The sequence below is a fragment of the Hordeum vulgare genome, chromosome 3H (assembly GCF_904849725.1).
Source record: "Hordeum vulgare subsp. vulgare chromosome 3H, MorexV3_pseudomolecules_assembly, whole genome shotgun sequence".
Lineage (NCBI taxonomy): Eukaryota > Viridiplantae > Streptophyta > Magnoliopsida > Poales > Poaceae > Hordeum > Hordeum vulgare.
In genome coordinates this window covers 66,550,950-66,578,535 of record NC_058520.1, presented here as the reverse complement: position 1 = coordinate 66,578,535, position 27,586 = coordinate 66,550,950, and the positions used below count along the sequence as shown (strand labels likewise).

At 44.8% G+C, this 27,586-nt stretch overlaps 2 protein-coding genes and 1 pseudogene across 3 annotated transcripts; 1 reads left to right on the top strand and 2 right to left on the bottom strand.

Annotated features, from left to right (window-relative positions):
- Positions 1-1,427: 1,427 nt before the first annotated feature.
- On the top strand, positions 1,428-1,973 carry LOC123439534 (small polypeptide DEVIL 10-like). Its single transcript, XM_045116237.1, has one exon. It carries the CDS (start codon positions 1,529-1,531, stop codon positions 1,757-1,759), a length of 231 nt encoding a protein of 76 aa, XP_044972172.1. The 5' UTR covers positions 1,428-1,528; the 3' UTR covers positions 1,760-1,973.
- Positions 1,974-6,616: 4,643 nt separating this feature from the next.
- Positions 6,617-9,809, bottom strand: LOC123442989 (putative FBD-associated F-box protein At5g56440). 2 transcript variants are annotated; one of them, XM_045119195.1, is made up of 3 exons: positions 8,552-9,809; positions 7,846-8,030; positions 6,617-7,270 (listed from the first exon to the last, which is right to left on the bottom strand). In XM_045119195.1, the coding sequence occupies exon 1, from the start codon at positions 9,627-9,629 to the stop codon at positions 9,090-9,092; it is 540 nt and encodes a 179-aa protein (XP_044975130.1). In that variant the 5' UTR covers positions 9,630-9,809; the 3' UTR covers positions 6,617-7,270; positions 7,846-8,030; positions 8,552-9,089. The 2 variants fall into 2 exon arrangements, with proteins under 2 accessions (XP_044975130.1, XP_044975128.1); XM_045119193.1 differs by having other exon boundaries at positions 8,552-9,803.
- Positions 9,810-12,691: 2,882 nt separating this feature from the next.
- The window catches only part of LOC123439533, a 36,113-nt pseudogene continuing 21,218 nt past the window's right edge, over positions 12,692-27,586 (bottom strand).

Below are 27,586 nucleotides of genomic sequence, written 5' to 3'. Positions count from 1 at the left end.
GACAACTGGCACTAAGCACAACAATGGTCAAAATTCGAACTCTCAAAGTCCTCAAGGCTATCATATTCCTCACGGTAGGCAATTCGCACTCGCAAAATCCTAACTCCTCAGTCACACCAATTTCCTCAGAGACTAGAAGAACTTCGTCTCTACTACTGAAGAATTTGGCTGAGCTGTAGAAGATTTCCAAAGGCCTCACTCGAAGGATTAGGTATATGTAGGCTTTGAGATGAGCATCACTTGGAAATTTCCTCAGTATTACCTCGACCCCCTTTAACAGTATGGTGTTTCCTAGGACTAATAGAGAGAAAATGAAACTACAAAAACAAAAGTCTTCACGCTTCATAGTCCTCACATCAATATCTTCAAGGTCACACCAATTTCTTCATTTTCAAAGTCTTCAAGAAAAGCATCAAAGTCTTTAGTCGAAGACATTCATTTTTAGGGGTTGACTTCCGTCTCATAACCAAACTCGTCTCGTAACCAAACTCCTCTGTGACTTATAGGACCTGTTTACACTCACAAACACATTAGCCCCTTAACCTATAAATTTTCAATACACCAAAGGAACACTAGATGAACTTACAAGTTACTTTTTTTGACTTGCACTTACAAGTTACTAGTGCAAGCCCGTCTAGGAGCAGACAAGATAACGTTATAGAGCTAATCAAATGGATGGCTAGGAGCCCCTCTTTTATAGGCAGAGCCCTACCTCCCCCGCGCTTGAATGGGCGAGTTGGTACTAAAGAAGGCGTCGTGTACTTGTAGCACCGTTTGTTATACTTTTTTTAGAAATGCCTTTTTTAAACACACACATGTGTGTGTTATACACTAGATCATACCTACACGTGGCAGCGTTCCAAGACTCTTTCTGCTGCTATAGCTTCTTACTAATAAAATTATGTGTTGGATCACAAAGTGTGTTATTATGTGCCGATGTGCACAAGATCACATTTTTGTTGGGAGTTAAATACACAGTGATCTACTGTCAGCTAATCGGGTGACCCACAAGCAAAACCTCATATACATACCATACTCATGATTAATCGGGTTATCCATGAAACTTGTCCGTGGGTGAATATGAGAGATGCCCATGGGCGACCATATCCATGGGTCGAATTGCCGGGTTAACTTGTATCTAATTACCAAGGTAGTAGTAATGTATGTATGGTACTTACCTCTCTAGTACATATCATTATATGCTGATACTTTGGGTGTATATAAATTATTGTTTTTTCTAAATTATTATTCTATAAGAAAAACAACATGTGCAAGGGCAAAATCGTCACTGTCCAGTCACCATCCAGTCCACCGAATCCGGCCCACCAGCACGTGCTGACATGCACCCCACCTCACGCAGGCCAGGCCGTGGACCAGTTGATCCATCCACCCTACTGGGCCTATTTAACTACCAGCATCGATCCTTCTTCATCGCTCTACTCCAGACCCAGTGCCAGTCCATCTCTCAAAACTCTCTCTCTCTCTCTCTACACGTCTCGACGCATCCGACGCCCGCTCGTCTCAAAGCATGGAGCTCCCGGCCGCCTCCGTCCCCCACTCCGTCTGCACGGCGTACCGCAACCTCGTCACGCCGACGGCGGCGGCTCAGCACCTGCGCTCCCAGCCGTCGCCGCCGCGCCCGCGGCGCGGGCGCGGCAGGTGCTGTGCCGTGCTGAAGCAGCACAAGACGAGGCTGTACATCCTCGGGCGGTGCGTGTCCATGCTCCTCTGCTGGCACGACCGCGACGACTCCGACTGAGCCCCTCCGGCCGGCCACGCTTGGTGCAGGCCTTTTTTTTCTTCTTGTTGATTTTTTTGCTGTTCTTTTGTGTGAACGGAAGCGTCATACATACTCGAAGGGAGGTGCTGGAAATATTGGCTGGTTAGTTCGGCAGATTATTGGAATGAAACCAAGCAAATGTACATGAAAAAAGTTTTTCTTTATATGTGATTATATTGCATTTTTCCCGTTAGCGCCCGATGTCGGGTTGAAGTGCGGTGGCTTTACCTACACTGATGGTGCTCCCTTTTTCAGCATTTCCAATAATTCTGAGAGAAAACTATGATATCTATATGTTTTTTGTAGCTGAAATGTCTATATGCTGAATGAACCAAAACTCATTACTTATTATTTTCACCAATCAGGGCCTAATTTGATGGGGAAAAAATACTGAGGTTCAACCGATCGATCAGAGGAACTGCTTTCGTCGCCTCCTATGTTCATCCAACAAATGTCATGTGTGAAACAAACCACGCAACATACGGCCTTATCCTTATTTACTCTTCATGTTTCTCATCCATTTATCTCTTCCTTTCTCTATCTTTCTTGCAGCCATGCTCCAGGACCGCCACCGCCACAAGAGCTGCAGCAAGCTAGTCATCCTGCGCACTTCTACAAGTCCCTCTTTCGAGGCCACCGCTGGGTCAGAGGACGCCGCGGGCCATCCTTTCTCTTCTCGTCCTTTTCCTCTCCAACTCCTCCTCTCCCCGCCTCCTTATGCCCGCGTGCAGCCATGGCCGCCGCTCGAGCGCGCACACCCGAGCTCCACCCCGGCCACCATCGCCCCCTGCTGTGCTGCTCTAACCTCTCGTCTCACCATCCGTCTCGTTCGAGTCAGTGATGGTCTTTTATATTTTCCACAACATGGTCCTGTTACAAAAGTCCTCTCGCAACATCATTTCTTTTGCATAAGTTTGTTGATTCAAACTGCAAACAACATCATCTTTTTAGTGAAAAGGTTTCTGCAACATTAATCATGTTGCAAAAGTCCTTCCATGTTGCAAAAAAATTATTCTCCAACACCATCTCTGTTGCAAAGGTCCTTCCGTAACATCATCTATGTTATAAAAACAGTTGAAGACAAATATAAGAAAAAAATTGAGCAAAAATAATGTTTGGTGGCAATTGTTGTAGAGTCAGTTGCGCAACATCTACCTTGTTGCAATCCGGAACGCACCTCACTGGGGGGGGATCTAGCGGCTATTTGTAGCTCAATCCAACGGCGCAGGAGGCGGTCGATATTTTCAATTGATCTGCCGGCGAACATGTAGCGCTCCCCCAGCAAAGATTCATCAGAGAAGAAAACCTACGGGGAAAGGAATGTCAGAGACATCAGAGAAGAGAACCTCCGGGGAAAGGAATGTCAGAGACAACTGGAAGAGATAAGCACCATGTGCAGCATTTTACCTGAAGTGTAGAGAGCCCTCAGAGTCACATTTTGTGCCGTATTTTTTCCTTTCAAAAATAACAAATGAAGGGAACAACTCGGTTGATTTGTTTCAATCATATTAATTCAGATAAATGTCAATGGTCTCTATTTGTATTTTGTAATCATAAAGATATGTTTGTCGGAGCAAGTAACAAAGAAGGTGCGATGCAACACAGATCGTTACAACAGCAAATACATCGATCACTCAAGAACAAAATCAAATGGCAGTAACCGAAATACGGCACAAAACAGACTAGACCTGGAACAACACTGGCCTAGTACTTGCACAGGCGTCCTCAGGCCTACGGACAACCCCAACATGGGTGAGTAGTGCCCACAGGAGTGTAAGCAGCTCGCCACCCCGGGCAATTGCCTCCGCATGCCCATCGAGGTTATCCGACGGAGCAATATACAGGATCATCTCACACCAAAATCCAGCCAGAACCTTCCACCCCTCGTCCTCTCCTTCAATCCACCCCACCAATTGCTCGCCAAGCTTCGCGCCATCCTTGAGCACCTCATGCTTTGATCTGGCACTCAGCAACTCGACCAGCTGCCTATATTCCAGTTCGGGCGTCGACTTGGCGACGCAACAGGCAAGGACGCGCTCCGCGTCTTCCTTGGTGGCCTTGTAAAGGCTCTTGCTCCACGCATAGTCATCTGGAAGTAGCTCAGGAGAATATGCCACCATTACCAAGTAGGCATAGTAGCGTGAAAAGTGGGTGGCAACAATCTTGTGGTCAGAAGCTGGTGATGATTGTGGGTGCCTCACCTCAAAGATACTTGTGGCGATGTGCCATGCAAGTAAGGCGTCAGATGTACCTTTGGCCCTGCATGCCCGGAGGAGGTTGTCCCCGACTTGCACGCCGAGTTGCAAACATCTCATGCCATTTCTGAGGTCTCCCATGCTGCTTCTTAATGTGTTGGCAATGGCAGTCTTCACCTCTGTTGGCGTGTCGATCGACGTTCTCCTTTGGCTCGGGAAGAGGAACCATACGCCCAAGAAGAGCCACCGGCGTTTTTCTGTGACTGAGCACTAGGACTGAGCACTGATTCATTTTGTCCTGCCAAGGATTCACTAGCTTGCATCTGCGTTGTAACAATAGGCCAATCCATTTTCGCAATGTAGGACATCCACGCCAAGAAGCATGGCTTACACAGCGGCACATTAAGGCCACTTTAGTCCAGTCTGAGCAGATGTAGGATGCAATATCCCTCACCTCACAGAGCACGACTAATGCAGCTAGCAAGAACAATGGCAACAAATCATACAGTAAACTGCCGAAACGATCATGACAGTACCATCTCCGCTAGGATCCCACTTGCACTGCACACGACAACTTATCTGTTGTGCACCTATCTCACTCCAATAGATGGGTAAATTTATCTTCAGAATAATTGCGGCCAATGAACAATAACCGATGCTCAAGAGTGAAAGGGATATGCTCAAGATGGGCAGCCAACTCTTGGAGTATGAGGTAGGAAGGGAGGAATAATAATAGTCATGTAGAAAGGAAAGCTCATATGCAATCAACCCAAATACCCTTCCACCATCCCTATCCTCAGCCAGCACATGCCAGAAGAAGTGGCGGGCCTTCATCAAGGCAGTTTCAGCGGCGGTGTCTTTTGCAAAACGACACCTTAGCAGCTTGAACAATGCAAATGAAAAACATAGATCCTTGAGTTGTGCCGTTGACTTGTGAAATATGTCATCTGACTCCCAAACTTTGTCAATGGTCACTAAGCCATTGCTGTTCATCCTTGTCCCGTCACCTCTACTAAAAGTGTAACCATGAGGGTTCTTCTCTACTAACAATGTGTCCTCTCCAGTAATTATAAGAGGAGGGGGTATATTTTCACTGACTTCCTCGGCAAGCTGACTTCGATCTGGTAGCTGCTCCATGTATCCAACAATAAGACAAGGACTGTGTCCAAACGCGAAAGATTGTCTAGCACTGTACCATGCATAATACTTGAAGAGTATTTTGGCAATGATAAGAGCAAATGGTGCAAAAATGACAAGAACAGACACCCAGGTGACATATTGTTTTATATCTTCTAGGGTTGACAAACTTCGATTTGGACCTTGCATGATGTTAACCCCAAGGTAGGTAGTCCATATTGCTTGCACCAGCAGTACTGCAGGGGCGCAATGCTTCGACCTTCTCTAGCATGAGCGGCAACTATTGTCGTTGTATTGATGCCAACAATCATAACAAAAGAAATCCATACTAAGACCAGGCCGGGGTGAATACCTGGATCGCAATTCCCTGTGGCTATGATATTATAAGGAGCTAGAACAGCGACGATATACTGAGCATCAGTGAGAGAGGCAATATAGGAGATGATGGGCAAGAACAATATGGTGGCACCGAGGAAGAGGTAGCGGGTCAATGGATGGTGACGGTGGCGATGGCCGTAGGCGCCTATCCCGACCATGATTCCCATCAGGATGGTGTTTCCCACCAGGAGAGCATTCACTTGCAACATCCGCCTTCCCATGAACTTATCGAAGTTTGCCAATGCAGCTGGGGTGCAATCAGAAGATGGTGCTTTATCCATGATCTGTCCGAGTATCAAATCTGAACCCAGGAACAAAACAAACAAGATCAACATTACAACCACAAATTAGCCTGATCGACAAATTGATCATGTTTTTTTTCTTCTGTTTTTTCTATACCTGAAGGTGGCGGTCAAGTAAGCCAAGACCTTGCTAGAAGCTCTGGAGATGAGTTGACACTGATTTTGCTTTTGATTGCGTTCTGAGAGACAAGGATAGAAAGCCCTGGAGCTGAGCTGAGCCAACAGTTAACTACTTGACATGAGTGGACACCGATTTCGCTTCTGTGCTGCAACCTGTGTTGCAAACACATGGATGTCTCTCGACTATTTGTCTGCTTTAATTTGTATTGTATCTTTAACCAAAGGTGACTGTAGCTTTGTTCCTTACTTGTGTGCAACTTCGGCCTGCAAATGCTGTTGCTATAGCTGTGTGCTGCATTGTACGTCTAGATACCTTCTGTTTTTCCTCTTATATCTGCTATTCCAATTCATTTTGCACTTCTGAGCCGAACGTGATCATCGAAAGGGCTGGCAATCTCTGGCAGGAGCTTCTACTAGACCAACTTGCCGCATTATCTTTTCCTTTTCAGAGGTCTCTGCCTTTTCCATTTCCCTTTCCATCATAAAAGGAAAAAAAAGAGATAAAGCTCACAAATAAATATGCCAGGATACATAATTTTTTTCACAATCACAAGGGAAAAAAAAGGCGCTGTTTACAAATTTGTTCTCCTTCAAATTACTCACGGGCTCGATATCTGCGTCATTCCTTATGAGATATGCTCTGCCAAACAGCATGAAAAACGGAACTAGTTTGTTTGTAAGTACATCATGCAATTGGTGATTTCTTCAGACAAAACTACACTGAATAGCTTTCTTGCAAATTTTTAAATGCTCGGCATTCAGTCAGTACAACATATAACACAATCATAACCAAAATGACATAACTTGACGAGTTGACTACCACTTTTGAGCATGCCAACCGTCGGATCTTACACACCAAAGGCTTGTGAAAACAGCACTGAGCACACCATTCGCGAGGAGTACAACAGATGAAACATGAAGCAAATTCTAACATCTTGCAAAATGCATTGATGACATTGTAACATCTTGGACCGCAGAGTGCTGTTGATACCAAAAGAGTATTAGCAACTATAGTGCAAGACACGAGCAGGTGTCTTAGCCTTCAGGAACATACAGGACCTTCCCATACAAGTCACAGTACATGTAAAATTTCATGCATATTTCCGGCCTAGAGATGCTTAGTAATGTGTGGCAAAGATCCTCGGCGTTGCTTTCAGTAACTGACTGATGGAAAGTTATCATCACTACTTTTAGCACTGTTGCCCAATTAAGCAACCGTTCCACAAAAGCAACTTCATTTTCAGTTCCACTCCAGGCCCTGATTTGAATTATTTCGAGGTGACTCGGCAGGAGTTCGTCAGTTTTCCAGTTTGGTGGCTGATGGCATATGCAACCCAGTGAGCATGTATAGTTTGAGCCTGAAACAACATATCGGCTCAATAAGAATAAGTGAAACTGGTATGATTTGATGAGGTAAAATGAGAGTGATTAAACTGAAAATTATCAAACTATGACCTGAATACTTTGAGATATGCCATCAACAACATTAGCAAAAGTATACTACCTAGAGATTAGTTGGGGCCAACCTATTGCAGAAAATATGATTGTTCTTCAGGAAGAGGGAGTCAAAGAATAAAACCATTATAAAAAATTCTCCATCGGTAAATAACATTCAATAAGATATTAAATTTTCTGAAAAAGTGGAGCAGAGAAGAGGAAGGAAGTGCTCATTCTTATTTTTTGCTGGGAAGGTTCCTAACCTCTCTGATTTTCAATAGACAGACGATGTTCCAAAATGCAACATGTTACCTAGCTACGAAACCCAATTAGTATGCCACTTTGTCAAAGTCTGAAGAGCGAACCAACACCTAGAGTAAGGCAACTAGCAACCCAAGCCGAAGCGTGCATAAAAATGGAAGTACATATTGCATAGATAGTGACTTTCCAGGTAACTCAAGTATATTAGATAAGCAGATTAAGGATGTAACTTTACCTCTAGTTGCCTGGTACTGACATCAAATGAAGAGTCAGCTTTCTTACACCAGTACACAGCCTGAGAACGTGGAATAAGCTGGCTCCAAAGGAATGTTCATTTGCCGTCACATTTACGGACAAGAATAGAATATATGGGAGCCTTGGCATGTCCTCCATCAAGTAGAATTGGTGGTCAGACATGACCTACAGGTTGATAGAAAGTCACAAAGGAGGATTATATATAACGGTTGGAGAAAGACACAGCCATACTCATTTATCTTACTGCAAATGGTTTTGTGTGTGTGCTGGTGGGAGGATATCCAATTCGGCCACAAGGACTGCTGGTATTCCAAGTTTTTCCAGTCCTGAGAGTTCATGTCCCATTGAATAAATAAATCCTACTCCCTCTGTACCTAAATACTTGTAGTTGGGGAGAACTAGACTAGTTCAGTAACAACTAGATCCGAGTGCAGTAATGCTAGCGTGCAGCTTTAATGCTAACTACTCAAAGGAGGTACAAAGCAATACCATCTAAGAGTATAACTATATACTGTACTGGGAAAGAATGAAGACTGGGTGTACTAAGCCTCAGCAAAGACACACAAGTGAGAATTCTGTAATGCTTACTCAACTAAACCAAATGCCATAACTCCATGTCTGTCTTGTTATTATTGACTAGGTAGCATATTATGATGACAGAATAATCACGTAAGAATGGAACTCACCTTCGGATAGCAAAGCGCAAGGTCAAGACAGATGATGAACTCGAAGCGCTGCAAAAGCCTGATGCGATTGTGTGCAAGATCCTCATCTGATCCATATACAAGAAATAGACCGGCGTGCAGCCATTGGAGATGTGTCATCTTGCCAAGCTGAACGGAACTTCGATCATAACGAGCATTCCACTCAAGCAACATGAGCTGAGGGGCTGAGATGTTGACAACAGGTTGACTCAGATCCACACCAGCAGCAATATAGAAGGTGCCTTTCTGTTTCAACGAAATGAGTGCGGGCGCCACAACAAGGAGCTGTCGCAAGCCAATTAAATTCTTCAGATCTATTTGGAGGACAGAATCAGAGGAAATGGCGAGGATGCCCGGATCCAAGGCGTCTAGTAACACATTATCAATCCCTATTTCTAAGAGAGACTCTGAGTGGATTACAATGTCATCCCGGACCTGGGCATCGCGTAGGAAGAGCTTCTGCAGCGATGGGCACCGTGGCGAGGAGACAATGTCACCGAGTCTGCAGGGACCACGCATCCTAACATATATCAGAATGAGATCGGTGAGCCGAGCAAACACGCCGGAGGGCGGCAGGGCGAGATTTGTCTAGGTTGAGGGAGATCCGGTCGGCACTCTGGAAGCAAGGCAGCTCAACGGTGCCTCCTGTTTCCTTGCCCTGCTCTTGGTCCAACCTGAGATTGAAGATGGATAGTACGCCGAAGAGGCGGGGCGCGATGATGGGGAGCCACGTCGCCACCGAGTCCGCAGCGGCGTCCCGGAGGCTAGCGACGAGGACGCGGATGACCGGCGCTTCGTGGGCTGTGAGGGCGGAGAGTACGCGGTGCGGCTCGGCGCCTAGGGGCGTCTCCGTGTCGAGGGGAAAGTCGAGCTCCGGGAGGAGCTTCCAGAGGCCCCGCCAGCGGCGGCAGAGGACGCTGGTCCGAGCGGCCATGTTGGTGCGGCGGAGCTTGACGAGGATGTGGATGAGAATGTCGTCGGGCAGCACGCTGAGGCGGTCCTCGTCGCCGTCGGCGGCGTCGGGGAGCTTCGGTTGCTTGGGCCCATCGCTCTGCTCCATGGTTGGAGGAGGGATTTAGCGCCTCTCACACTAACAGACACTGCGCCATTGCGCTCAACTGGAGCTCGGAAGAAGGAGTTGGCACGGTGATTTGGGGGAGCTAGGGTTTGGGTGTTCGCAGATTTGGTGGAGATCGGCCAGCGGTAGTCGATTGTGTTACAGCAGAGCTGACCAAACGGCCCGACCCGTGGCAAGTTTAGGGGGTGTTTCTTTACACGGATTTTTTTTTTATTGTAGGGACTAAAAAATGTTTTTTTTAATTTCATGTGAAAGAAATAAGAGGGACTTAGGCCTTGTTTGGTTCTAAATAAGTCACCAACTTATAAGTTAAAAAGTTCAAAAAGTGACTTATTTTGCCGAGACCCAACTTATAAGTCACCCCAACTTATAAGTCATAAGTTGCTCCAACCCAACTTAAAACTTATAAGTCATCCGCTTTTACATGAAAAGGTGACTTATAAGTCAGATGACAACCAAACATGCGTGACTTATAAGTCACTGGTTTTAAGTCACCTGACTTATTGAAACCAAACAGGGCCTTAGACTAAAAGGAGGTATTTAAAATTAAAGGAAGAAGCCCTTATGGGAGAGACTTTTTGACACTTTTTACAACCGTGTTCCTACTTTTAGCATGTCATTTAATAACTTTGAGTACATTACTAGAGATAACATGGTCTTTTTGCATGTTATTTAATGACCTCTAGTCCCTGTTTAGTCTCTGAAAATAAACGGGTAAGGACTAGGAACTTTTTAGTTGAGACTAAAAAAAGTTCTAAGACTTCTTAAAAAAACAGGGCCTAATAACCGGACTGTGCTGTATTGACCCGCATGCCACAGCCAGCAGCCAAGGATGGTCCAAGTATTAATTGGATTGGTCCATTGGCACGTAAGATACATAGGCCCGCCTCATTTTTACCTACTCGGCTGTTTTTTCTTCATATTTTTACCTATTGGCTATATTAAATATATATAGGGATTGACTATTCGTCATCTGGGTGAGGAATAGTTATTCTTCACCCACCTCTATTTTTATATCAATGCACCGTAATTTTACGTTTCGTAAATTTTGTCTTATTTCATATGTAGAAAGAGACAGTAAGAAAATATATAAACACCATAAAAATATTGTATGCCATGTAAAATTACAAACATAAAAATATAGTGTAAAATATACATAAAATGCGTTTTTCTGGTCTTATAACCTATATTTATGTTTTCTTATATCAAACCTTACGTAGTGAATTAGTATAAATGTAACTATTTGCATTTTAAATGTAATTTAATTATAAAACAATCGTAAGATTACCTTGGGTGAAAAATAACTTATTCTATATCCTGGGTGATGAATAGACTTTTTATAGAACAAATTGTATCTATCATCGGTGGTAGTTACCACCACTTACGTTTTGTATGTTGTATGTAATATCTATCAAATCGGAGAATATGTACGCGTACTATGCAGTACTCCCTCCGTCCGGAAAAAATTGTCCGGAACGCAGTGTAATGATGTTTTTTGCAAAACAAGCCTCCTAATTTTATAACCGTTAGAGACAGATCTCTGACTCCATCTTCTTCCTCTGCCCCTCGCCCGCTCGTCGCTAGGGCCCGGCGCCGCCCCGCCATGCCGTTCGCCGCCGCTTCCCAGGACCTGCTCCCCCGCCACCGTCCACGAACAGATCCACCGCCGTCGTCCAGGAACTCCGCCGTCGAGATCCTCTCCTGCCACGATCCCCTACGCGTCGCCGCCGCCCTAGACCTTCATCCGCCCGTCTTTCGCTCGTCGCTGAAACCTCTTGCCGTTATCCGACGGACCAGGAGCTCCCGCACGCACTAGGGTGGAGCTGGTGGAGCTCAGCCCGTCCTGCTGCTTCTCCACTACCCATTCCCTGACTTGGACCTCGGTGGAGCTCTGCCCGTCCTTTCTCCTCTGCTTCTGCTCCTCCCCTGCCGCCGGTGGAGCTCTGCCCGTGCTGCTGTTGCTCCTCTACCCGTACCCGTGCTTCTGCTCCTCCCCTGCCTTGCTCCTCCTCCGCCCGTGCACTTTGTTGTTGTTAGCCTGCTACTACTGCCTCTGTTCGTGCAAAAACTTCAGAAAGTTCAGTTGGCCAGTTACTGTTGTTGTCAATTTTCATTTTGAGTCCGTGGAAGCAAATAAAATTGGACATGTGCACTGGAAGCAAATCTGGAAAAGGTACAATTCAAACTGAATTTTCAAAGAATATCGACATATGTAACCACAATATGTCAACTTGTAGCAGAATAAATCAACAGTAAAATTGTGTCTTCTACATTCTGAAAGATTAAAATGACGAGGGCACTAAATTGGAGTGATAAGCAAAATTCTTCCAAACTTTTGCAGCAAAACATTATCGCGGACAGTTCAACTTTGATATATCCTTTCCCCTCGAGTTGGGTTGGTTACAGGTTACAATGGCCCATCAATCAGTTGGAGTTGAGATGCTAGATGCAAAATAGACTTCCGACAGCACCGATTTATGTTCACCAAATGAGGTACCGTTAATTTTGGATGCACTCATGGATGAAACAGATATTGAGAAATTAACAACGGTCCCTTTCTTTTCTTTTCCTTTTTCTCGTCAATGGAAGTAAATTCTGATACAAAATGAGGTCAATCTATAGTTCTACACTACTGGAATTGACACAAGAGGAACCACTTTTCCAACTCATTTATCTACCTAAACCAAGTCCTTAAACCCACACGGCAAATGGTTTTCTTCCGATCACATTAGCAATGGAACTACCAGAGATATTAGACAACGAGATCAGAAGAAACGACAGCAATTAGAAAAATGATTAAAACACTCCCTCCTCCTAGCTGAAAAATAGAACAGCAATGTTGCTTCTCTACCATGATACGCCTCGGAACTTTTTTTTTCCGGTCACTGAATGTCTCTCACGGGAAGACGGCGTCTCCAAGGCTCTGGTTTTCAACTTGATCAAATGGAGGAGCTTCCAGGATGATTGACCATCCATCATCAATGTTCCACAAGTTTATTGTCGCTCTGGTTCCCAAGTAGCTTCTGTTCAACTGCGTTCTGTCATCAGCCTGCCGTAGCAACGCTGCTCGTCTGCTCCTCGCTTCTCTTGGCCGTATCGAGCTCCGGGGCGACCTTGTTGCTCTGTTCCTCGCTTCCTTTGGACGCATCCAGGTCCGCTGCAACACCATTGCTCTCCTCGCTTCTCTTGGTTGTGTCAACGTCTGTTGCAACCACTTTGCTCTGCTCAATTGTCTTGGCATCTGCTGCATCCACGTTGCTCTGATCCTGAACTCTCTTGGCTGTATCAACATCTGTTGTAACATCCTTGCTTTGCTCCTCAATTCTCTTGGCAATATAATGCTTTGCGTCGGGAGCCTACAAAAGAAACCCACAGCTTCAGATAGAAACCAACCTTCTGAACTGAAACCAATCAAGTTTTCTATGGTTCACCACTATTGTTTCCCTCTAACTTTCTCAACTGAAACTGAAGATCCATGTTTTCAGTTTTAAATTCTGAAAAAGCAGCTTGATACAGCAGGAACATTCAGATTTGACCAAAACTGAGATGGAGCAGGTGTGGAGTACCTTAAGGCTCGAGTAGGGATGGAGGGGCATCCTCAATGGCTTCAGGGGCACAGACCGTATCAGGGGTGGAGCGGCGTCCTTCGTGGCATCGGCGTCTGATACGCCTCCGTTGTATCTACTTTTCCGAACTCTTTTGCCCTTGTTTTGGACTCTAATTTGCATGATTTGAATGGAACTAACCCGGACTAACGTTATCTTCAGCAGAATTGTCATGGTGTTGTTTTTGTGCAGAAATAAAAGTTCTCGGAATGACCTGAAAATTTACGGAGATTTTTTCTGAAATTAATGAAAAATACCTGCGCAAAGATCCACCGGAGGGAGTGAGCCAGTGGGCCACAAGCCCACGCAGCGTGGCCACCCCCCAGGCCGCACCAACCAGGCTTGTGGGGCCCACGAGGCTCCGCCGCCTCCAATCTCAGTTCTATATATTCCATTTCGCCCGAAAAAAATCAGAGAGAAGGATTCATCGCGTTTTACGATACGGAGGCGCCGCCACCTCCTGTTCTTCATCTGGAGGGCAGATCTGGAGTCCGTTCTGGGCTCCGGAGAGGGGAAATCGTCGCCATCGTCATCATCAACCTTCCTCCATCGCCAATTCCATGATGCTCTTCACCGTTCGTGAGTAATCTCATCGTAGGCTTGCTGGACGGTCATGAATTGGATGAGATCTATCATGTAATCGAGTTAGTTTTGACGAAGATTGATCCCTAGTATCACTATGTTCTGAGATTGATGTTGCTACTACTTTGCCATGCTTAATGCTTGTCACTAGGGCCCGAGTGCCATGATTTCAGATCTGAACCTATTATGTTGTCGCCAATATATGTGTGTTTTAGATCCTATCTTGCAAGTTGTAATTACCTACTATGTGTTATGAACCACTCCCGGAGATGACCATAGTATGAGGAGTTCATGTATTCACCAAGTGTTAATGTGTTGGTCCGGTTCTTTATTAAAAGGAGAACCTTAATATCCCGTAGTTTCCATTAGGACCCTGCTGCCACAGGAAGGATGGACAATAGATGTCATGCAAGTTCTTTTCCCTAAGCACTTATGACTACATACGGAATACATGCCTACATTAGATTGACGAACGGGAGCTAGTTACTTATCTCTCCATGTTATAGCTGTTACATGATGAATCACATCCGGCATAATCATCCATCACCGATCCAATGCCTACGAGTCTTTTACTACTAGTCCTTGCTACGTTACTTTGTTGCTACTACTATTGTTACTGCTGTCACTACTGCTGTTACTTGTTACTTTGCTGTTACCTGCTGCAAGACTTTTCTGGCGCCATTGATACAACAAGTTAGGAATAGTCTGCCGTCAACAGACCTTTTTCTGGCACCATTGCTATCATACCACTTTGCTACTGATACTTTGCTTGCAGACACTAATATTTTAGGTGTGGTTGAATTGACAACTCAGCTGCTAATACTTGAGAATATTCTTTCGCTTCCCCTTGAGTTGAATCAATAAATTTGGGTTGAATACTCTACCCTCGAAAACTTTTGCGATCCCCTACACTTGTGGGTTATCAAGACTATTTTCTGGCGCCGTTGCCGGGGAAGCACAACTATATTCTCTGAGTCACTTGGGATTTTCGTCTGCTGGTCACTATGAGGAATCCGATAGATCCAAGAACTAAAGTCTTGCCTTCCACTACGAGGACAGGTAAGGAACTGCCATATAGCTCTGCACTTGATTCACCTTCAGTTATGAGTAAGTTTGTGACATCACCTCCTGCTATAAATCTTGATATGTCGCATGTGTTTGATGATGCTACTTCTGCTGCCCATGATGCTTATGATGATGCTATGCTTGATACTATGCCTGATGATGCTATGCTTGATACTATGCCCGATGATGCTATGCTTGATACTATGCCTGATGATGCTATGCTTGATGCTATGCCTGATGATGCTATGCTTGATACTACTTTGCCACTAGGTGCATTCCTTGATGCACAAATTGCTAGAGTTGCTGCTAGATGTGATGATACTTCTGAAACTGCTGATGCCATTGAAGTAGAACCTGCTATTTTGCATGCTAGAACTAGCTCTCCTGATATGCCTGAATTGCCTGTTATGCCTGAGCGTTATGTTATGGAGGGAGAGATAGCTGAGGATTTTCTTGCGTGTAAGGATAGCTATGATGTTGAGAAATTACTACGCAAGTGGAAAGAAAAATCTCTGAACGCTAGGATGAAATACGACCCGAAGTTTGCTACTTCGCCTATCTTTGTGACCGATAAGGATTATGAATTCTCTGTCGACCCTGAGTTAATCACTCTGGTCAAATCTGATCCTTTTTACGGTTATGAGTCTTAAAACGGTTGTACCCCATCTTACCAAACTGCACGATATAGCCACCCTATTCACTAGTGAGGAAAAGATCCGCCACTACTATATCCTCAAGCTGTTTCCTTTCTCGCTAAAGGATGATGCTAAGACCTGGTTCACTTCTCTTGCTCCTGGTTGTGTGTGTAGCCCCCAGGATATGGTCTACTACTTCTCTGAAAAATATTTCCCTGCCCATAAGAAGCAAGCTGCCTTGCAGGAAATGTGCAACTTTGCTCAAGCTAAAGAAGAGAGTCTCCCACAAGCTTGGGGGAGGCTCATTCAGCTACTGAATGCTTTGTATGATCACCCTCTTGAAGAATGAAATACTTGATATCTTCTATAATGGACTTACTGATGCTTCCAAAGACCACCTAGATAGTTGTGCCGGTAGTGTTTTTAGGGAACGAACTGTAGAACAAGCTGAGATTCTATTGAATAACATCTTGTGCAATGAGAATGCTTGGACTATTCCCGAACCACCTATTAAGCCAACTCCGAAGAAAAGAGGTATTCTATTCCTCAGTCCCGAAGATATGCAAGAAGCCAAGAAATCTATGCTAGAGAAAGGCATTAAATCTAAAGATGTCAAAAATCTACCACCTATCGAAGAGATCCATGGTCTTGATAACCCGATACAGGTAGTAGAAGTAAATTCTCTGCGTAGGTTTGATGAGAGTGATATTCCTTTTGATAAACCTGCTAGCCTATGCTTGGATGAATTTGATAACTTTGTTGCCAAACAACAGAGCTTCAATGATTATGTTAGCAGACAATTAGAACATAATGCTCGTATGATTAGTCATTTAAGTGCTTGTGTGGACAGAAATGTCAATGATCTTAAGCTCCTGAGCAAACATGCCTCTATGATTACTACTCAGGTAGAACTAGTACTTAAAGCTTAGAATGACTTGTTCAATGAGTTGATTGAAAATTCTGTCAGAGTCGTCAGTAGAGGCGGTAGAATGACCCATGAACCTTTGTATCTTGAGGGTCATCCGAAGAGAATTGAACAAGATTCTCAAGGAGTTAGCACTGATGCACCTAGTCATCCTAGAAAGAAGAAGAAAGATGATAGGAACATGCACGCTAGCAACAATGTTGCTGCTACACCTGAGAGTCCAATCGATGCCTCTGTCTCTGATGCTGAAACACAATCTGGTGATGAACATGAGCCTGATGATAATATCAATAGTAATGTTCATGAAGATGCTCAACCTAGCAATGAAAAGGATGTGGAGATTGAACCTGGTCTTGATAACCCACAGCCTAAGAATAGAAGATACGATAAGAATGACTTCGCTGCTAGGAAGCACGGTAAAGAAAGGGAACCATGGGTTCAGAAACCCATGCCCTTTCCTCCCAAACCATCCAAGAAAAAGGATGATGAAGATTTTGAGCGCTTCGTTGAGATGATCAGACCTGTCTTTCTGCAAATGCGTTTAAAAGATATGCTCAAAATGTCTCCGTATGCTAAGTACATGAAAGATATTGTGACTAATAAGAGGAGGATACCTGAGGTTGAGATTTCCACCATGCTCGCTAATTATACCTTCAAGGGTGGAACTCCCAAGAAACTAGGTGATCCGGTGTGCCCACTATACCTTGCTCCATTAAAGGCAACTATGTTAGAACTGCGTTATGCGACCTTGGAGCCGGTGTTAGTGTTATGCCTCTCTCTCTTTATCGTAGACTTGAACTGGATAAGTTGACACTACTGAAATTTCTCTGCAAATGGCCGACAAATCAACTGCTTTCCCTATCGGCATTTGCGAGGATGTGCATGTTGTGGTTGCTAACGTCACTATCTTAACAAACTTTGTTATCTTGGATATTCCCGAGGATGATGACATGGATGTCATCCTCGGAAGACCCTTTTTAAACACCGCAAGGGCTGTTATAATTTGCAACAAAGGCAATGTCAGTTTCCATGTCAACGGTAATGAGCATATGATGCACTTTTCGAAGAAACAATATGGAGTACATTGCATTAATGCTATCGAAAAAACTTCATCGATTCTTATTGGGAGCTTTGAATGCCCTATCCCTCGTGTCAAGATGAAGTATGATTTGCTTGTTGGGGATATACACATCCCCATTGAGGTAACCTAGTGACTATTCGAAAATTCTCCGTTCTCTTTTGTGATTAAGTTTTGTCGAGGGGATTTGATCAACCCCATTGACGGATTTCTTTCGATGACCATGAGATGGATGAATCAAGGAGTCACAAACCTCTATTACAAGCTTTCGCTTTAGGTTGCTTAGAAGAAAAATGATAGATTTAGTTTAGTTTTCCCTGTTTTCTGTTTTAGCGTCCGGTAGAAAAGTACCCCGAAAATAAAAGTTCTCCGAACGTCCTAAAAATCAAGTATGATTTTTTCTGGAATTTTTGAAAAATTCTGAGACAAAGAGCTTGTGTGGGGGTTGTACCAGTGGGCCACAAGCCCTGATGGCGCGGGCACCCCCCTGGCTGCGCCACCCAGGCTTGTGGGGCCCACAGGCACCCCCTCCACTCATTCTTGCTCTCATCTGGTTCTCCTACCCCCAGAAAAAATCGTTTCACAACTCAAACCCGTGTTCTTGCTCCTCTTGCTGGGATTTTCGATCTCTTTGCTCAAGGCACCATTCTCCGAACTGTTTTGGGGAAATTACTCCTTGGTAAGCGACTCCTCCATTGGTCCAATTAGTTTTTGCTCTAGTGCCTTATACTTCGCGTATTTTTGCTGCCTTGGTGACCATGTTCTTGAGCTTTGCATGCTAATTTTAGCTGGTCCCAAGTAGTTTTGATGCGTAATATGGCCTCTAAGCACTTGTGGGAGTAGTTGCTACTAAGTTTTGTTGAGCCTTATTCACTTTTACTTAGAATCACTAAAAATTTCAGAAATTTTCAGAGATAGAGAAAGGAAAAGATGAGGAGGTTCGTAAGAGGCTCTTCAAGCCATGACCCCAAGGATGATGGGAATGAGAAGAAGCCCAAGTATCTGGTCCCTCGAGTCGCAGAAGTCCGAGCATGCGAGTGGCCAAGCGACGTGTTCTTACGCGCCGCTGGAATTTATGAGGACTTTTATCACTTGATGGAGAACGCATGCCTTACCGCCTTCGTTGAAGATAAGTGTCCGCAATACCTCCTCCTCACTAATATCTTCGTACAAAGCTTTAACTTCTATCCGAGGAAGAATCCTCCTATAGTTGAGTTCAAACTTTATGATATCCCCCAGCGCATGTCACTCCAGGATTTTTGCAATGTTTGCAAATTACCTTACGTTGGGGATATTCATGAACCTCGTCCATGGGATTTGGAAGCTTTCATCGATACAATTGCCGTAGGAGAGGAGAGAGGAGTGTCTTGCGCTAGAGCTGCTAGCATACATTTTCCCGTGCTTAGGTACTGCTCATTATTTGTGGGAAAATGTTTGATTGGTCGTGGGAAGGCTGGGTCACTTAGTTCCCCAGATCTTGCAGTCTTGCGCGAAGCCCTTTATAATGATAAAACTTATAGCTTGGGTGCTATAGTAGCTCAACGGTTGAACACGAACCGTTCTAAGGGCATTGTCTATGGAGGTATCTATGCTACTCGTCTTGCTAGACACTTTGAGATACCTATTAGACTGGAGGAGGAAGAAGAGATTCTTCTTCCCGAGAGATATCTAGATTATGATAGCATGGTTCGCCATGACTTTCTTGATAGAGATATAAGTAGAAGGATGATTTATAACCTGGTATTTAGTCAGGGTACTCGTGAGACTATTACTTTGCCTGCTCCTTCTTTGTTCAATCTTCATGCAGGCAGGTACATTATTATGCCCTCGGACATCTACGCATATTGGGGCTTAGCCCAACCACAGGTGCCCGTGCCCGAGCCACCAGTCGAATACCAGACGCCAGTTTATCAGTGGGAGCCAGAGAAGCTCACACAACAGTGGCATCCTCAGTCCACTCCGGAGTACCCCGGAGCTGGTTATTTCCCTCTTTGGGAGTAGACCAACTTAGGCCAAAAGCCTAAGCTTGGGGGAGTACGTGTTTCTCACCGACTTTACATTCTTGCTTATGCTTTCACTTTGTTAGCCGGTGTTCACACTTTGCCACTGTATCATCCATGCTAGTTCATTTACTTTTTCTCGTTTTCTTTTCGTGTGTCTGTCTAGTTTGAGAAAAACCAAAAAGATTTTCTTTTATTCTTTTGCTTGTTGGGAGCTTTCCCGTGTAAATAGTTTTATTTTTTCTTTGGGTCAAGGTACAAGACCATGGTTAAATATGTTTCTTTTTTCTTTTTTCTCAAGTTGGTCGCTTCCCAGTCTTTTGCTAGCCTTCACTTGTACTAAGAGGGAATACTGCTTGTGCATCGACTTCCATAAACCCAAAGTTGTTCCATATGAGTCCACCATACCTACTTATGTGCGGTATCTACGTGCCGTTCCAAGTAAATTTGCATGTGCCACTCTCTAAATCTTCAAGAAATAATCTGTTTTGCTTGCCCGAACCGCTCATGTGGTGACAGGGGGCTCTTAGTATCTTCCATGCTAGGTGTGTTATCCTCGATATGTGTTTATTCACCATCATTCACGAGAAAGGGGCCGGTAATTGGAATTCCCAGTTCCATGCTCAAATCGAAAAGATAATTGCAAACAAAACTCCCCCAGGATTGATGTTGGTATGGACGGTACCCGAGGATTCGACTAGCCGTGGAGTGTGATTGATTGGTGGTGGGGGAGTCAAAACTTTACTTTCCTGTTTGGGAACTGCCTATAGCATGTGTAGCGTGGAAGATGTTGAGAACTCTTAGTCATTGCGTTGACAATGAAAGCATGCCACCCAAAACTATTATCTCTGTTTTCAAAGCTTGAGCTCTGTCACCTCTGCAAATCAATGCTAACCTCTGCGAAGGGCCTGTCTATTTATGTTCCTGTTGAGTCATCCTCCTCTTACAAAAGCACCAATTAGAGAGCACCTCTGTCATTTTTATGCTTTGCTTTTAACTGTGTTGAGTATGACTGTGACTGTATCTTCTTTGCCATGAATTACAATGTTTAGTCAGCCCTTGGTCTTTGAAGGTGCTCTGCATTTATGTTTTGCGGTCTCAGAAAGAGCTTGCGAGATACCATCTGTTTGCACTGCTTCATGTTGTTTTGATTGAAGTGTTGACGTTTGAGGCTTATTATTATTTGCTCGCTAGTTAATTATGCCATTGATATGAGTTTACCATGAGACCTAGATGCCATTTGTTTATGTGGTTTCCTTGTGATCTTGCTGAAATTCTGGATATGAGTTAGACATAGTTGCAACAACAAGATCAAACAGAGTTCGTCAAAGTTTGTCTTTTGTCTCTTTCAGTTTGTCAACTAAATTGCTTGAGGACAAGCAAGGCTTTAAGCTTGGGGGAGTTGATACGCCTCCGTCGTATCTACTTTTGCGAACTCTTTTGCCCTTGTTTTGGACTCTAATTTGCATGATTTGAATGGAACTAACCCGGACTAACGCTGTTTTCAGTAGAATTGCCATGGTGTTGTTTTTGTGCACAAATAAAAGTTCTCGGAATGACCTGAAAATTTACGGAGAATTTTTCTGGAATTAATGAAAAATACTTGCGCAAAGATCCACCGGAGGGGGTGAGCCAGTGACCCACGAGGCTCCACCGCCTCCAATCTCAGCTCTATATATTCCGTTTTGCCCGGAAAAAAAATCAGAGAGAAGGATTCATCGCGTTTTACGATATGGAGGCGCCGCCACCTCCTGTTCTTCATCTGGAGGGCAGATCTGGAGTCCGTTCTGGGCTCCGGAGAGGGGAAATCGTCGCCATAGTCATCATCAACCTTCCTCCATCGCCAATTCCATGATGCTCTTCACCGTTCGTGAGTAATCTCATCGTAGGCTTGCTGGACGGTGATGAGTTGGATGAGACCTATCATGTAATTGAGTTAGTTTTGATGGGGATTGATCCCTAGTATCCACTATGTTCTGAGATTGATGTTGCTACTACTTTGGCATGCTTAATGCTTGTCACTAGGGCCGAGTGCCATTATTTCAGATATGAACCTATTATGTTGTCGCCAATATATGTGTGTTTTAGATCCTATCTTGCAAGTTTAGTCACCTACTATGTGTTATGACCCGGCAACCCCGGAGTGACAATAGCCGGAACCACTCCTGGAGATGACCATAGTATGAGGAGTTCATGTATTCACCAGGTGTTAATGCGTTGGTCCGGTTCTTTATTAAAAGGAGAACCTTAATATCCCGTAGTTTCTATTAGGACCCCGCTGCCACGGGAGGGATGGACAATAGATGTCATGCAAGTTCTTTTCCCTAAGCACGTATGACTACATACGAAATACATGGCTACATTAGATTGTCGAACGGGAGCTAGTTACTTATCTCTCCGTGTTGTAGCTGTTACATGATGAATCACATCCGACATAATCATCCATCACCGATCCAATGCCTACGAGTCTTTTACTACTGGTCCTTGCTATGTTACTTTGTCGCTACTACTGTTGTTACTGCTGTCACTACTGCTGTTACTTGTTACTTTGTTGTTACCTGTTGCAAGACTTTTCTGGCGCCATTGATACAACAAGTTAGGAATAGTCTGCCGTCAACAGATCTTTTTCTGGCACCGTTGCTATCATACCACTTTGCTACTGATACTTTGCTTGCAGACACTAATCTTTCAGGTGTGGTTGAATTGACAACTCAGCTGCTAATACTTGAGAATATTCTTTCGCTTCCCCTTGATCCGAATCAATAAATTTGGGTTGAATACTCTACCCTCGAAAACTGTTGCGATGCACGAGCGAGTTGCAGAGTCGCGTAGTGGACCTGAGAGGGAGAGAGGATGGTTGAGGAAGGGAGGATGGGGGTGAGGAAGAGATGATTGAATTTGAAAGAGTGGAGGGACTTACCGGAGCCTCGCCGGAGCCGGAGGGTGCACGGGGCAGCGCCGCCGCCGGAGCCAGCAAATCGCGAGCTTGAAGAAAAGGGGATTCCTTCCATCTTGAGCTCCTGGTGAGGAAGAAGAGAAGAGGCGAGATGAGCGGGAGAAGGCGGCAGGCGGTCGGCAAGGCGATGGAGATGACGACGAGACGGAGCGACGGAGCAAGCGGCCGGTGCCCTCGTCGGTGTGTGATGACCCACAAGTATAGGGGATCAATCGTAGTCCTTTTGATAAGTAAGAGTGTCGAACCCAATGAGGAGCAGAAGGATATGACAAGTGGTTTTCAACAAGGTAAAATCTACAGGCACTGAAATTGTCGATAACAAGTGATTGTGTGGTGAGATGATTCGTAGCAAGCAACAAGTAACAAAAGTAGCAACGGTGCAGCAAAGTGGCTCAATCCCTTTTGTAGCAAGGGACAAGCCTGGACAAAGTCTTATAAGAGGAAAAAACGCTCCCAAGGACACACGGGAATTTCTGTCATGCTAGTTTCATCATGTTCATATGATTCGCGTTTGTTACTTTGATAGTTTGATATGTGGGTGGACCGGCGCTTGGGTACTGACCTAACTTGGACAAGCATCCCACTTATGATTAACCCCTCTCGCAAGCATCCGCAAATACGAAAGAAGAATTAAGACAAAGTCTAACCATAACATTAAACTAGTGGATCCAAATCAACCCCTTACGAAGTAACTCATAAACTAGGGTTTAAGCTTCTGTCACTCTAGCAACCCATCATCTACTTACTACTTTCCAATGCCTTCCTCTAGGCCCAAATAATGGGGAAGTGTTATGTAGTCGACGTTCACATAACACCACTAGAGGAAAAACAACATACAACATATCAAAATACCGAACGAATACCAAATTCACATGACTATTATTAGCATGACTTATCCCATGTCCTCAGGAACAAAAGTAACTACTCACAAAGCATAATCATAATCATGATCAGAGGTGTAATGAGTAGCATCAAGGATCTGAACATAAACTCTTCCACCAAGTAATCCAACTAGCATCAACTACAAAGAGTAATCAAAACTACTAGCAACCTTACAAGTACCAATCGGAGTCGCGAGATGGAGATTGGTTACAAGAGATGAACTAGGGTTTGGAGATGAGATGGTGCTGATGAAGATGTTGATGGTGATGAGTCCCCTCCGATGAGAGGAGTGTTGGTGATGACGATGGCGACGATTTCCCCCTCCGAGAGGGAAGTTTCCCCGGCAGGATCGTCCTGCCGGAGCTCTAGATTGGTTTTGCTCAAGTTCCGCCTCGTGGCGACGGCGAAACCATGAAAAAGCTCCCGTCTGATTTTTTCCTGGACGAAACCCTCCATATAGCAAAAGAGGGGGGGCAATGGTCCAGTGGGATTCCCACAAGCCCCCATGGCGCGGCCTGGGGGTGGCCGCACCATGCAGGCTTGTGGGCACCCCCTCGTGCCCCTCTGGCACTTCTTCAGCCCAGTATTTTTTAAAAATTGGGAAAAAATCTCCGTTGTTTTTCATGGCGTTTGGAGTTGCGCAGAATAGGTATCTCAACTTTGCTCCACTTTCAGGCCAGAATTCCAGTTGACGGTATTCTCCCTCTTCATGTAAACCTTGCAAAATAAGAGAGAAAAGGCATAAGAATAGTACCGTGAAGTGAAATAACAGCAAAAGAAGTGATAAATATCAACATGAAAACATGATGCAAAATGGACGTATCAACTCCCCCAAGCTTAGACCTCGCTTGTCCTCAAGCGAAAGTCGAGCTCAATAAATATGTCCACATGTTTAGGGAGAGAGGTGTCGACAAAACAAGATACGAACATGCATGCATCATGATCATGATCAGAACAACAATACCACCATATAATCTCTCATGCTAAAGTGATAATTCCTTCACAAAGTAAAGCATGGATCAAGAACCTAACTGAGAAGTAACAACCGGTAGCCTTTAGTCATTGAAGCAATTGCAATTTATCACAACATCAGAAAGAGTCAAGTAAGAGCTTGTAAAGCAAATCCACATACTCAATCATTCTTTCGTTCTCTACAATTGCTACAACTCACGTGGTACTCATGAGATCAAAGTTTCAGCTGAACACAGAGAAAGATAGGGGCTTATATTTGCCTCCCAACTGCTTACCTCAAGGGTAATGTCAACAATAATAATTCATGGATACCTACCTCCAAGTTGACATATGAATATAGATCTTTCCCAAGCATGTGACGGTAGCCAAGACAAAGGCAAAATAGGGAATTGGTGAAGATCACCATGACTCTTTTAAGGGCAAAAAGTAAAGGTACAAGATAGGCCCTTCACAGAGGGAACTAGAGGTTGTCATGCGCTTTTGAGGTTTGGATGCGTGTCCTCTTAGTGCGGAGGAACGTCACTTTATATTGCCCCCTGTGATAAAGAACTTTATTATGCAGTCTGTCGCTTTTATGTGTTCTTCATCACAGGTTCGTATAAAGCTTATTTTCCACACATTAATAGATCATACATATTAGAGAGCAATTTTTATTGCTTGCACCGATGAGAACTTACTTGAGGGACCTTATTCAATCCATAGGTAGGTATCATGGACACTCATGACAAAACTGGTTTGAAGGTTTATGGATGCACAAGTAGTATCTCAACTTGGTGCGGGAGGTTTGGCTAATATGAGGTGGAAGCAATCGTCACATGCTAAGGGCTCTCTAATCATATAACATTGTTCAGAGCCAAGCAAACACAATCCATTACGTTGTCTTCCTTGTCCAACATCTACTTCTAGGCATGCAATAGTTTAGTGAGTGTTCACAATCATAGATGGTGTGAGAGATGATATATTTATATGTGAACCTCTCCTTCTTTATCAATTCCTATTAATTGCAACAATGACCAAGGTCTACGTTTTCCTACCCTCAACAAGTTTCAATCCTCATTCTTTTTATATGTGAAGCCATCACTTCCCATAAGATCATTACATGATCTTTTCATGCTTTTGTTCTATTCTCACTCTTTTGATCATGGCAAGAGGCAAAGCCCTTCAACTAAGACACTCTTTATTATATGGTTCACGAGCAAGAATACATCAGGGGTGACACAAAGAAAAACTCAAAAGTAAAACACTAAGACTTTTAAACTACTAGAGAAAAAGAAAACTGAAAAGGAAAACTAAAACAAAGGTAAAGGCAAAAGATGTGATGGTGATACGATACCGGGACAACTCCCCCAAGCTTGGCACAAGCCAAGGGGATTGCCCATACCAATGCTCAGTTGTCTTCCTATGGTGGTGGTGGAGGAGTTGTTGCAGCGGTCTTGAGCTTGTCTAATTTCCACTTGAGCATAAAATTCTGCTCTCTCAGATCATCATTTTCCTCCTCAAGCTTCAACACCCTTTGGCATAATTCCTGCTTACTCTCATGCAAGAAATGAGAAGGGATAAACAAGTGCTTAGACTTCTTCCTTGAGTCAGGGAGGCTCGACTTCTTGAACTCCACATGAGTGCGTCCAGGTTGAGGTAGAGGAGCCTCCTCTTCATCGGAACTCGTTTGTTCCTTCCCCTTGGGATCATAGTCTTCTTCCTCATCTGTGGTCCAGCCATATGGTTCGAAGTCCCCATAGACCTTGGGGTTAGCAAGGTAATATGCCACATAGCTCTCCTCCTCTGAATCCTGGGAAGACATCTTGACCTAGATCTGCGGCAAAAAACAGGCTCGAAACGAAAAACAGAGGAAATCTGCGTGATGCAGGAGTTAGACCAAACGGAAGTATATATAATGATTTTTTCCAGACCAGAAGGAGTCCCCTGCACGAGAACGGAGTCCGGGAGGCGCACGAGGTGGCCACAAGCCCTCACGGCGTGGCCAGGGGGTGGGCCCGCACCGTGCAGGCTTGTCGCCTCCTCGCACACTTTCCGGACTACTTCCAATTTTTGTATTTTTTCAAATATTCCAAAACGGAGAAAATTTCCTATTGGGAAAGTTTTGGACTCTGTTTTCTTACCAAATCACATACCTCTTCGTTTTCGGAGTCTGAAACAGGCTGATAAATGTCCCTTAGGTATTGTTCCGGAGTTATGGTATTGATGATATTGCTTTCAACATTTATGGGACTACCTGAGATATAATGCTTGATTCTCTACCTGATGGGGTCATAGTCCTAGGGTAGGGTCATAGGCCTGGCGTACATGTCCTACCCAAGGACTACCCCACACAAAGGACAGGACCCTAAGTCTGCCCCGACTAAATTAAGGAGTCCCCATCATCCAGTCGGTAACATGCCCTGAATCATCCAGTCGGAGACTAGCATTCGGAGGGCACCAGGCTAACCGACTGGGTATACTCGGTACGTCATAACCTCTCTGGGGGGAAACCGCCGTACGTTTCCGGGTGCATTTATTAGCATTTAGAGCATACGTTACCTGTAACGTACGCATTCAATCGCCACTACTCCACCCCTAAATCAGAACCGTTGTGGAGGGCAGCGCACTCTATATAAGCCGCCCTCCCCCACTGGTAAAGGGGTTAGCAAATCATTGTATTCCATATTACACTCGGCAACAGCTTCCGAGAGCACTGAGACGTAGGGCTGTTACCTCCACCGTAGAGGGGCCTAAACTCATACAACCTCGCCGTAGCTAGGACTCTGCCCATCTCATTCGTACCCTACACATCTACTGTCAGGCTTATACCCACGACAGTTGGCGCCCACCGTGGGGTAGGCGTCTAAGCGACTTCCGACGAGTTTGCGACTACTTCCTTTCGTCATGCCGTCTGGTGGAGATTCAAGCATGGGTCACCAGATCCTCTTCGGCGTTCTCTCCTTCACCGTCGACGATTCGGCGTGGCTTCGGGAGGCGCCTCTCGACGTCGAGGCGCTTCCCCGTCGCGGGGCCACACACTTCCATGCCGGCGCTCGCGGCGTTCTTCTTCTCCAACAATCGACTCCATTGTCGGCTTGCACCTCCGTCATGCGCCGCAACAAGCGATCCCGTAGTCCGCGTCTCCAACGTTGGGTGCAGCATGCCCGAGCGCGTCAGATCGCGTCCTCTCAGGTGGCAGTTTTGGAGTCTGTGGTGGTTGCCCCGCGTTCCCAGTGCTCGGGCTCGGTTCCGATTGAGCT

Bases quoted from the DNA above. Each gene is read 5' to 3' on its own strand.
- LOC123439534 (XM_045116237.1), top strand. From the start codon at position 1,529: ATGGAGCTCCCGGCCGCCTCCGTCCCCCACTCCGTCTGCACGGCGTAC.
- LOC123442989 (XM_045119193.1), bottom strand. From the start codon at position 9,088: ATGCGTGGTCCCTGCAGACTCGGTGACATTGTCTCCTCGCCACGGTGC. The intron at 8,031-8,551 runs GTGAGTTCCATT...ATCAACCTGTAG, and splicing joins TTGCGCTTTGCTATCCGAAG to GTCATGTCTGACCACCAATT.